This window comes from Tamandua tetradactyla, chromosome 20 (genome assembly GCF_023851605.1).
Source record: "Tamandua tetradactyla isolate mTamTet1 chromosome 20, mTamTet1.pri, whole genome shotgun sequence".
NCBI classification, from domain to species: domain Eukaryota; kingdom Metazoa; phylum Chordata; class Mammalia; order Pilosa; family Myrmecophagidae; genus Tamandua; species Tamandua tetradactyla.
The window spans coordinates 49448815-49461654 of NC_135346.1; the positions used below are offsets into that span (position 1 = coordinate 49448815).

Genomic DNA, 12840 nt, shown 5'->3' on the forward strand with positions numbered 1-12840 from the left:
TATTCTCACTCAAAGGAGACTAGATTTGCCATCAAATCCTCAATATCTGATGTCTCACACGTACATTTCAACAGCCAATTTAATTCTTTTAAAGCACCAGGATTGGGGATGTGCACTGTGCAGGGCTACCTTGGCCCATGTGCATTTTAGAAGTCAGTGTCCTTGAAGAACTGACATCCTGAGTCGGTTCCGGGAAAGCCCCTGGGAAACACTGTATTTCTGAGCCCTTGGCCCGCTCTCTTTCCTCGCGGTGCTGGCCCATCCTGCTCAGCTGCTTCCCAGGACTAATTACAGCCCAAATCCACTTCCCGGATCATCCGCCCAACCTCCTGGCTGGGTGGTTCTTCAGCTCATTCAGGTCAGAAAGCCATGGAAGTCACAGGGCGTGTTTGGAAATGCCCCTGGAACCCCACATTCCGTTGTGGAGCGGTGGGTACCATGGGCATCGGATGCTTTGATTCTATCATACCAACTAGATCAATTTTACTTCAAAACACCTGACTCTCTTTTCTGCCTCCTATGCAAAAGCTCCCCAGCCATGAGCACGACCACTAAACAAATACATGATAAGTGTATAAGCTGTCACACTGTGTGTGCTCTGATAGTAACCTTAATAATCGTGTCCTCCTTGTTCATCCACTTCATGTCTACTAAAAATCACCAAAAACATTATGTAAATTGGGAGAAGCCGGGGAGTTCGTGTATTTTCATTGAGCATCTACTATGGCCCAAGCACTCTGCTGTCTGCTGGAGACTTGGAAGTGTGCAAGAGAGACAGTGTCACTGCTCTCAAGAAACTGACATTCTGGTGGAGGAATGAAGCTTAAAATGGAGAAGCTTCTTTCCATTAATCTCCTTCTTTTATATTCATTGTGAAAGAACTTCCTTTATTTTATTGTCCTGGTACTACACCTCTGTCTAGCTCTTGAGTAACAGACAGGGAATAGTTTAATAACCATCGTCAAAGATTTCAGAAACAGAGCAAGGCTGATCAGAAGGAAGCTTTGATGAGCCTTCTCTGTATTCTAGCTTCATCTCATGATAGCTATGCTATTTTTTGAACACTTCTATTAGCCTAGCATTGTTCTAAGTGCTTTACACCAGGGGTCAGCAAACATTTTCTGTAAAGGGTCATATAGTAAATATTTTAGGCTCTGTGAGCTATGTGGTTTCTGTTGCATCTACTCCACTCTGCCATTGTAGTGTGAAAACAGCCATAGCCAATATATAATGAATGGGCATGGCCAAGTTCCAATAAAACTTTATTAACAAACTAGGTGGTGGGCCGGATTGAACCCCTGAGGCATAGTTTGCCAACCCCTCCTTTACGCTCACCATGATACTTTATTCACTCAGCCACCCTGTGAAGCAGGAACAATTATTCCCATTTTACAGATGTAGAAACTTGGGCTCAGAGAGGGTTAGGAACTTGTCCACAGTCACACAACTAGTAAGTGGTAGAGTTTGGGTTCCAGCCCAGGCTGGCTGCCCTCAAAGCCCAAGCTCGCCTGCTCCATGCTCGCCCACCTTTCACTGCCCTCCCGGGAGGGGTTCAGAGCCCCCCGCCTCATCTCAGGGGACCCTCCTCACCCATTCGTCCTCTCTCCAGGTTTGACCTGCTCGCCAATGGGGGTGCCTCCCTGACCCTGCACTTCGAACGGGCCCCATTCATGAGCCAGGAGCGCACAGTGTGGCTGCCGTGGAACAGCTTCTACGCCATGGACACCCTGGTAATGAAGACTGAGGAGAACTCCATCCCCAGCTGTGACCTCAGCGGCTTTGTCCGGCCCGACCCAATCATCATCTCCTCCCCGCTGTCTACCTTCTTCAGTGCCGCCCCTGGGCAGAATCCCATCGTGCCTGAGACCCAGGTAACAACAGCCGGTCCCGGGGTGGTTCTCCCAGAACCGCCCTGAACAAAGGTGACTGGCCTCCTGCTGCCCACCACATCGCCCCATAAGTGAGCCCCAAAATAATAATAATTGGGGGTAGGGGGGAGCCCAGCTGAACTTACAGCCACCAAAGACTAAACTTTGAATTACTTCTGGACATGCCGGCTGTTTCCAGATAGTCGTTCAAGACTTTGGCAGGCTCCAGAGCTTTTAATAAAATAAAAACAATATACATATGTGCAACCCACCTGCAAATTGCTTTTTATTCCTGTTAGTCACAGAGATACACGATAAGAGGCACTTTAATGATCTGCATCGGCGTTACGAAGAGGGCATATTACATTATTGCCTCCCTGTTGCTTTATACCGATTGTCAGTGGAAGTTGCAGGTTCATATAATTACAGCCTCTCGTGGCCTCCTTGCACGCAGCTGGCAATAAAGCCTGCTGTTCTTATTTACATCTTTTGCCAACAGTGTGGTTTTTAAAAAGAAACACCACAGTGACCAAGAATAATTATTAATCCAAAAATCATAACCTCAGCCCTGCACTCCATGGTATAGGATCTAGTTGGGGTTTTTTTTGCCCCCTCCTTCAGCTGTGGGAGGTGATTCTTGCACCCACATAAGCCATGATGCTTCGGTGCAGGAGGCAGCAGGCACGCAGCCTCCGGTTGGAGAGAAGCTCACCTGCCAGGGTGCTTGTGGTGCAACGTGTCTCCTGCATGTCCCCCCCTCCAGGTTCTTCATGAAGAAATTGAGCTACCTGGTTCCAATGTGAAGCTTCGCTACCTGAGCTCCAGAACTGCAGGGTACAAGTCTCTCCTGAAGACCACCATGACCCAGTCCGCAGTCCCCCTGAACCTCATCAAGGTCCACCTGATGGTGGCTGTGGAGGGGCATCTATTCCAGAAATCATTCCAGGCTTCCCCCAACCTGGCCTATACCTTCATCTGGGATAAGACGGATGCTTACGGCCAAAGGGTGTATGGACTCTCGGATGCTGTCGGTATGTTTTAGTTTCAGCCACGGATTGACCGAGTCATGCATTGCTCCAGTGAGTGTCCATTGAGTTTCGTATGTGCCAAGCACTATTCTATAGATAGGGATGGGGTGGTCAGTGAGAAATACAAGCTTGTATTTCAGTGAGAAATACAAGAAATACAAATCCATCCTCCGCTCATGGATTTTATGTTTGACTGGGGAATAGAGATGATGAGCACTAAATGGACAAGGAAATATGAAGCAGTGATGAGTGCTAAGATGAAAATAAAAAGGAAGGGCAATGGACCAGGAAGGAGGGGCAACTGCATTTAGGTGTTTTGAGGATGGGCCCTCACCCAGGTGACATGGAAGCTGAGACTTGAATAACAAGAAGGAACCATGTGAAAATCAGGGAAAGGGCATTCCAGGCAGAGAGAAGCATGAGGAGTGTTTGAGAAGCCAGAGAGAAGGCTGGGAGGCTGGAATAGAGTGAGCAAAGAGAATATATAAGATGAAGTGAGAGAGGAAGGCAGGGGCCAGATCACGTTCCAGAGAAAGTGCTTGCAAATGATGCAGAATGCCCCGAGGGAACCAGAAAATGGAGCCTGAGGGGATCTGAGTGCCACATATTATGTTTTGGGGACTTGCCTTGGAGGGAATCACCTGATCCTCCCTTGTGAAAGAGAAGGGTCCTGTAGCCATCAGTCTTTGAAGAGCTGTGAGCTGCGGATTGAAAAATCAACCTACCTGGTAGCTTTTCCTACTTATGGAAAGCTGTCTGGGGATCAATCCAGAATCCTGTATTTTCTTCACCAATAGGCCTGTGGTTTCCAAAACTGTGAGTAAAGATAAGTTGCCAAAACAAGAAACCAGCAAACTCAGAAATTTTCACTGTTACTCGACAGCCAATGTTTTATCAAGCACTCACTTGGTGCAGAACTGTATGCAACATGCTTTGTTTTGGGTAACTGCTCTCTAACCTTATCAAGTAGACCCCCTTGTAATCCCCATCATGTCCAAGATTATAAGTTGCTATTATAAGATGAAGACTTAGGAAGTCATGCGTTCTCAGCAGGCTGACCTCCAGTGGTCTGTCTCCACGTAGCTTCCTGCTAAGTGTGCTGTGCCATCTCCCTAGAAAGTGGAGATAAGAACTCAATAAACATAATAGTAAGGTATTGGAGGGACTAATGCATTTTATATAAAATACTGCCTAAAAAATTTCATATATCTGGCTTTAGCTAATATCAAAATAATAGCCAATAGCAAAAAGTGGACTAAATTATAGTGCACTCCCATGAACTCCAGCTCTTACCATTATCAACTCATGATGAATCTTGCTTTGTTCATACCCTCATCCACTCTCTTGCTCTCAGAATTTTCTGAAGCAAGTCTCAGGCATTGTATCATCCCATCGGTAATATTTCAGAATGTATCTCTAAAAAGCACTTTTAAAACATAACAGCAAAAAAAAAAAAACCAACATAACAGCAATACCACTATCACAACCAAAAAAGAAACCCACAATAATTTCACACAGTCCATGTAATAGTTCAGTTGTGTCATGAATATTATAAAATCAAGAGACTTTAAATCAGAATCTAAGTAAGTTCTACCATTTCTGATTGGTTGATTTCTCTGAAGTTGTTCTAATCTAGAGCGTACATCTCCCTTATCTCACCCTCTCTTTGTTGGAGTTGTTAGATTGTGTACCTCTGGTTGTTTAACATGCCCCTCTGTCCCCTGTATTTCCTGTAAATTGAAGTCGAATCTTGAGGCTTTCTCAGGGGCAGGTTTGGTTTTCTTTGGGCAAGACAATTTGATAGGTGGTGCTATGTTCTTTCCATCAGGAGGCTCATAATGTCAGGTTGTCTAACTTTTAGTGATTTTTTTTGTGCCATTTCTGCTCATTGCCTAGATCTCTTAAGTTATCATGGGTTGCGAAATAATGACCTTGTAATTCTATCATTCCTTCTTAATTCATTAGCTGGAATACTTTCATATGGAAATAATCTCTCATTATCTATTTGGTTATTTGTGCTAACTTCACATCGAATGGTTAAATGTATGATTCTTTCCCCCTTTTTACTAGTTTTCCATATAGTGAGTGAGTTCTCTAGAATCCTCCCAGGGTGGCCAATTAATGTTTTCTTAAGTATCATAATGAACTCAAAGTTTCAAATATGTTATAATCCATTGAATTATTGTCCTAATTAATGGTCAGATTTCTCCATATTTGGTCAGGTTCCCAAATCCTTTTGACATGGCCATAGTAGCTTTTGATGGCTTCCTTGCCATCCCGTATGATAAAATGTCCTGGGCTCTTCTTGCTCCTTCCTGCCTCCAGCCATTTCTTCAAGGAGCCCTGATTCCTTTTAAGGAGAAATGATAGTTCAAGGCCACCAGCCAGGCACTAGCGATTTTCTCTCTTACTATGTTGGTCGTTGTTTCGTGGCATTTTCAGAGGCCAAGGTAAGAAATATACATTTTTTTAAAGATACAATGCATTTCACATTCACCTAAGTACTCCCATATCCCCGGATTTTAAAGGAGCTGCAGAGAATCCCCAAAGGTGACACATGTGGTTAAGAGTTTAATGTAGTAGGAACAGCAATAATCACAAGGCTTCACATTGCCGATTAAAAATGCATGGCATCTGGAAGGTTTGTTCGGTGTGTGGATATATCTCAATAAAACTGCATTAAAAAGTGCACGACAGCTCGGCATTTGATCTCATCTATTCTTGCCATATCTCGCTGAGAAACTGATGTTTTGCTCACCCCCTTTTATACATGGGGAGAATGGAGACACAAAGAAAAGTGAGTTGGCAGCAGAGCTAGGAATAACGTCCTTTTCTCCCTCCGCCCACTCTCATTTGCCCACGTGGCAAAATGTAGGGTTTTTAAAAGCGGTTTTTGGACTCTGTTCTCCGTTGACTCTCCACTTAATTGGCAGGCTATGTTCCCCGTGCCTGACAGTTCTAGGACCCTGAGTGAATGAGCAAAGTGCCTTAACTTACCCAAGCTATTGCCCCCAACATCTCCTTGTAAACGAGCCGCTGCGTTTCCCAAGTCCTTTCTCCTAGTGAGTGAAAATAAACAGCACAACATAGAACAAACACAGGCCATGAGCAGCAGGCTGAGAGAAACCATCTCCTGTCCATCTCTAAAGAAGGGTCTCATCAGGCTTTGAAATGACTCATCTCCTCCCCCCACGTCAGTGGAGTCCTTTTTGAGAGCCACCGGTTCTTTGGAAAAGGTCTTCTGGTCCTCACAGAGGACCACCACATAAAGTTTCAAGGTTGAGTCCAGCTTGAACTTTGAATTTGCTAGTGTGGAATCACAAAGAGAGCAGCAATCAGCCGCCTCTTTGAGTGAGTTTTTGGGACAGAATCTCTCTGACTGCGAACACGTGTCTCTTGTTCTCGGTGGAGAGCCCTGGAGTAATCAAATCTCTCTTTTCCCACCCCACCCGCTTCCCTCTCTCAGTGTCTGTCGGGTTTGAATATGAGACATGCCCCAGCCTAATTCTCTGGGAGAAAAGGACAGCCCTGCTCCAAGGATTTGAGCTGGACCCTTCCAACCTCGGTGGTTGGTCTCTGGACAAACATCACATCCTCAATGTCAAAAGCGGTATGTGAGCCCATCTCCTTTCCTTATCCCCGTCTCTAGAACCTTCTCTCTAGCCTGACATTTAAGTGGTAGCCCCTCTCCTTCATCCAGCCATTTCTCATAGAATACCCAAAATATCCATAGGTTTTCCCACTTGTTTGCTTTTTTTTATATGATGTATGCTGAGGTCACGTTTCATTATTTTTCAATTGAGTATGCATTATTGCAGCACCATTTGTTGAATTTTTGTTTGTTTCTTTTGTTTGCTTTGGGGAAATTGCATGGACTGGGAATTGAACGGGGGTCTCCCGCGTGGCAGGGGAGAATTCTCCTGCTGAACTACCCTCCCAACCCCTCCCACTTTTTTTTTCCTCCCACTTTCTTTCAAATGCCAAAGCATGTTGGGTTGGTGTTCCCAGATCATCAACCTTACTGTACCTCACTATACTTCAATTATCTCTGCAAATGTTTATCTTACCCCCAAACCACAGCACTTGCAGTTCACCCTTCCCTTGCGGCGGCCTCAGAGGCGAGGCAGAGAAATTGGAGAGCTCCTCCCAGATGGACATTTCCTAATTATTGTCTCCTCCCCGTCACCTCCCCTCACCCTCAGTCGGCCAGCAGACGTCTCCTCCCCGCAGCATGGCCGTCACCACTCCCGTTTGCCCCCCTCCCCTATAGGAATCCTGCACAAGGGCACTGGCGAGAACCAGTTCCTGACGCAGCAGCCTGCCATCATCACCAGCATCATGGGCAATGGGCGCCGCCGTAGCATCTCCTGCCCCAGCTGCAACGGCCTTGCCGAGGGCAACAAGCTGCTGGCCCCAGTCGCTCTGGCTGTTGGCATCGACGGGAGCCTTTTTGTGGGTGACTTCAATTACATCCGGCGCATCTTTCCCTCTCGAAACGTGACCAGCATCCTGGAGCTGCGGTAGGTGGCCGCATGGGAAGCCTTCTTTGGCTCCTCATTGCCCTAGAGCTTTGCTGGTAAACGGTGGCCGCATTGGGGTTCTCCAGAGGACGCACTGAGGATAAAATACCTAGCCCTAGAATTAAATCAGGATTTGGGAAAATGCCTTGTGAATCGGTAGGCCATCCCTCACGGAGCTGATGCAATTATTGCAAACACTTGACTTCAAACAAGACTAAAGGCTGTCAATCAGGGGGTCCAGGTGGACCTGGTTAGTCATAGGTTATAAAGTCTACACAGGTGCTTCTAATATACCAGACTTGCGAGGCCCACTCCCTTAAGCTGTTGGCCCATATTGGTGGTTTTCAAAGCGACACCTTAAAAACAGATTCCCAGAGGCCACCCCCAGAGGCTCATGAGTCATTACGTCTGGAGAATGGCTTAGGCATTTTTGTTTCTGACAAGCTCTGTAAGGAGATTCTGTTGTGCATCGGAGTTTGAGGACACATGTTCATTTAGTAATTCGAAAGTTTATATTGTCCACCTCTATGGCTAGCTTTGTATAAATTCTCTGGATTTGTGCACATTCTCTAGGATGTGACCTAGCACACTGAGTAGGCCTTGCTCACAGATTTCTGGCCTCCCTGGAAGACACCTCCTGGCCCTCGCTTGCTGCCAAGTCTGAAATCCAGGCTCTTCGGGGCTGGAAAAATGTTGGTCCCCAAAGCTCTTGGAAACTCGCTCTTCCCCGGAAAGTGGAATACAGTCCCTCCAGCCCAGGGGGGATATCTGGAAATAGAGGAAAACAGAGCCTGTAAATAAGGGAGGAAAATTCATTCAACAAATATTTGGTGAATGCATAATACTGTGTTCCGGGGACTGGCGGGTTGGGAGGGAACAAGCAAAGTCCCAGCTGTTGTAGCACTCAGAGTCTAATGGGGAACTTCAGCCCAAAACATGGGGGCAGATAAGAAGTAATTCCAAATAGCATGAAGTGCTATAAGGAAAATCAAACAGAGTAAGAAATAGGGATTATTGGGGCGGGGGAGCGGGTGGAAGATGGGAAGTCAACTTGAATTAATCAGAGAAACCTCTCTGACTCTGACTAGGTGACATTTGAGTTGAGACCAAAATGCTGAGGTTAGCCATGTGCAGATCTGGGTAAGAGTATTCCAGGCACAGTGAAGGGTTCTGCAAAATCCCAATACCGAGAAAAAAATTTGGCTTATTTAAAGCACTGATTAGAAAGCCATTGTGGCTGGAAGGTGGTGAGCTAAGGGGAGGGTGTTTTGGAGGAGGTCACAGAGGTAGGCAGGGCCCAAATGCTTTTATTGACCATGTGGAAAAGTGTAAGTTTTATTTTAACTGCAGTGTACAGCCACTGGAGGTTGCATCAGGGAGTGGGTGGAGTTGACATCTGTGGCCCTTTTTTAAAGATGACTCCAGCTCTTGTGTGGAGGATGGACTGTAAGGTTGCAGGCGTGGAAGCAGGAAAACCCATAAGGGAGCTGTGGAAAATTCTAGGGTTCGGGGGATGGTGGTTTAGATGAAGGGGGTAGCAGGAGAGATGGTGAAATATTCGTATGGTATATATTTTCAAAAGGTCTGATGGGAGTTTCTGATGGATGAAGTATAAAGAATGAAGAAACAAAGAGAAGTATTTAGGGTGCAGCCTAGGATTTTGGCCTGCACAACTGAGGCAGGAAGTAGGGAGATGGTGGTGCCTTCTGAAGGTGCCTCATTTATAGTATGAAGGACTTAGAAGAAGCCAAAAGATTGCACTTGCATTTTAGGTGTCTTTAAGACCCCTGTGGGAGAGATGCCAATGACCTGACCCCTAGCAATTACTACTGAGTGCTCTTGGGGGCTGAGATGGCACCAGGCACTGGGAGGGGTAGAAAGGAGAAGAAAACTCTAGTTCCAGCCCAAGAAGGGTGCAGCCTCAGTGATCCCCAAGCAGTGACTGAGCATGATGGTGAGACAGACCCTGTGCTGGGCTCAAGGATAGAGAAGGGGATGAAGCACAGGCCCAAAGAGCACCTGTCAAGAGTGAGTGATGGGCACCCGCGCAAGTAATGCCAGTGCAAAGTGGGTGTTCTGGACAATCCAAGGACCAACATCACAGAAATGCGGAGGAGGAGGAAGTGCTTAAATCTGCTACTGGGGAGAGGGGGAGTGGAAAGAGGACAAAGGATGGCTTCATAGAGAAGAACCTTTCATTAGGGAAATAACCAAAAGGAGAGCACTGAGAGCATAAAAGAAGAGAAGGGGAAGAGTGTGGATAACTCTCAAGCTGACAAATTGACGGTTAGACACTTTTTTGTATGTCTCCCCATCTCGGTCCCTTTCCCACAAATGTTTCCTCCTTTTTAATCCTAGGAAAGCCATCCTGTGATCAATAAAGAACCACAAGAGAAGGCAGGGGAGAAGAGAGAGGTAGCATTGTGCTTTTTCATGGCCTGCAACAGGGGAAAAAAGGTCAAATTATATCATCTGTCATATGTGGCCATGAACATCTGGTCGTTCCTGCTAAATCCCACACTCAAAGCCAAATTGGCTCTTGCCTTGCACATTCCCAGCTCCAAACCTTGACCCAGGCTGCTCCCTCTACTTAGAATGCCTTCCTGCTTAATCTTATTCATCCTCTCTGCCTTCAAGACCCAGTTTGGGGGTCTGCTCTGCCATGACGCCCCATCTCCCCAGCAAGAATAGTTCTCCCCCTCCTCTGTGTCCATTTGCTCTCTGAATTTCCATCAAGCGTTGACACCATATAATGCCCTGAGTTCCAATTATTTCTGTGTGTGTCTTTAGGGTCCTAATGTGTGAACGTCTGTGAGGCAGACGCCTTTGTCATCTCTGCCCCTCGATGCATGGCACACACAAGGCGCTCAAGACATGTTGCTTAAACTGAAGGAGACACAGGCCCATTTCTTTTTCCCAGCCCTTCCAAGGGACTTGGTCCTTGATTCCTTCTCCAGTTGGAGAGGCCCCAACATTGACACTCTGTTTTAGAGTGAACCATGCCACACCCACGGACAGACACTGAGTACAGCTTGAAGGAGTGTGACACCCCATTTCCCTTCTCAGCTGTGTGATATATATATTTTTCTCTTTTAACTGCCTTTGGATTTGTTCTTGTTTTCATCAGACAGCTACCCAGAGCCGATTAGAAGTTAAGCTTTTACAAGAACACTGGTTTGATTCTTCTTTTCTTCCCACTACATACCTGAAAACAAAAGGCTGTCAATCCTCTCTCTTCAAAACAGCAACCAGCAAAGGGAGGGAGGAGGGTGGAAGAGACCTGTCTTGCTTATGTCTTTCCTCCATTGTGAGTTGGCAGCTGAATTATTCAATTTCAGGAGATGGAGCCTATCTCATTTACCCACCCCAGAGCTGAGCCTCAGCATCGGAATTCTATTTAAATGTTCCCATGGTTCTTTCCCTATCCTTCTCCCTTCCTCCTTCCTCTGCCTGTCCAAAACTTGTAGGGAAGAATTCTACGCCCTGGCATAACCTCTGATGCTAGAAAGAGCCTTCTTCTTAGATAAAATGGTTATCACCTGTGTGCACCAATGCATTCGGGACATTTTCAATACCCCCTTCTCAAAAAGAGTCTGCTGTTCCACCAATGATAGTTCATTTCCCTTCTTATAACCATCCCCTCTCCAAATGGTTCTTGGAAAGCCTAAGCCTTCTGGAGGAAAGTAAATTTGTCAGTCACTGACATCCTTGTGTGAATTTCTGTCAGAGAGAAATCCTTCTTCCCTACCCAATTTGAGAATATAGGGCTGTGAATCATAAGGACTGGGGCAGTGTTATCTGTTACCTTTTCTTAACTTGATCTTCTTTTGAGAAATATAAGACTCTCCCACCTCCCTTGATGTTCGAAATTCTGAATATTTTTTTCATTTTCCAGACTTAAAATGATATTATTATATTTAATATGTTCTTTGGTAAATTAAACCACTTCCCCCATGTTGCAATTCGATGGCACTTCATTGGGGTGGACCTCATTGCATTTAGGCAGGTAATTGTACAGCTCAGATAAGAGAGTACTGAAAGGATAGAGCCACAGCTTAGTGGGAGCCCAGAAAGGAGGGAAAAGCAGCAGAAATAGGAAGTAAGCATCACCAACAACAAGCTTTGCCTACTTGCAAATATCAACCAGGCTAGACACTGTCTGATGCCAAGGTAGAAAATTAGTGAGAGATATATGGGTGTCATTAGAGAATGCAAATGCTTTCCCTGTGGGGTGATGTATGAGCATCGAGGGCAGGAAAAAAGAGGGATCCATCCCAGCATAACAACAATAACCCCATCAAATGGTGCATAGTGCTGGCACAAAGCCCTTTTACCAAGGACAGATGCAGATTTCGTGGGTCCTGAAGTTTATTCAATTCGGGGACTATCTCTAAGAAACAACCAAAAAAAAAAAACAAATAATGAACACAAAATGAAGGAAGAAACTGGATATCTGTTTAGGATAAGAGAAGAATCTAACGCAAGATACAAAGTTTAAAAAGCTGACATCGCAAAATCCAGACAAATAGCATAATGTTTTTATTAATGAACTGCCATCACACCTATGACGCTTGTTATACTACACTATTTGGCTGCATACTTTTTGATCACCTTTTAATATGACAGTGATTTTACAATGTCATTATCTAAAGAAAGAATGGAGGGATAACCGTCTTCCTGTAGTATAATGGATTAAAAAATTGTCCAGCCCAGTTATGATAGTGCTAGGGGAATAGGATCCGAAATTGATCAAAAATTGTTTCCAAATGTCCATAAATTAGAAAACGTTCTTTCTACTTTGGAGTTTGTTACTGGTAATGTGTAAATTGTCAGAGTTGTCAAATTTAGGTAAACTTCTATTAAGTTATTTTAATAGTATTTCTGAGCATTTCAAGTTTCCTTGTGCAGGAAAGAATCTACTCTTTGAATTGATGCCTGATATTAGTGAAATATGAATTCTGTGCCAGGCATTACACTTCCAGTACCGACGCTGGGATAGTCAACTCACTTGGCCGGGAGTACTTCTGAAAGTCCATTCCTGTACCAGATGGCTAACAACTTAACTAGATGCTGAAGTGACTGCAAACCATATAAATATACATTCCTATACTTAAAAGTATCCCCAAGACAACTTCCATTTAGTCTGAACCAAAAAAAAATAAAGAGAAGAAGTACCTGTGGCCACTACAAACCCCTCCCTCCCCATTCAAAGGAAAATGGGGCAGAGGTGGAGTTGGAGTGGAAAGAGACAACAGTCTCAACTGTTTGCAGCTAAAATATCTTGTACAAGTTTTACCAAAAATGTGGCCAGGTGAACACAACATGAGGGCACCTCCCAGAGCTTTGGGAAAGGGCTTCAAGAGAGTGCGGCCCAGAAACTTAAGTATACTTTGCTTCTTGGCAACTCCACCTGCTTTTTTTTAC

General features: G+C 45.2%; 1 protein-coding gene across 8 annotated transcripts in view; it reads left to right on the plus strand.

Moving 5' to 3' along the window:
- TENM2 (teneurin transmembrane protein 2) overlaps positions 1-12840 on the plus strand; it is a 652889-nt gene that overhangs the window by 590427 nt on the left and 49622 nt on the right. For all 8 annotated transcript variants that reach the window (XM_077137592.1, XM_077137593.1, XM_077137599.1 and 5 more), the window contains 4 exons: positions 1610-1871; positions 2632-2899; positions 6363-6506; positions 7167-7416. In XM_077137592.1, the coding sequence (XP_076993707.1) occupies positions 1610-1871; positions 2632-2899; positions 6363-6506; positions 7167-7416 (924 nt within the window). The remainder of the gene's footprint in view (positions 1-1609; positions 1872-2631; positions 2900-6362; positions 6507-7166; positions 7417-12840) is intronic.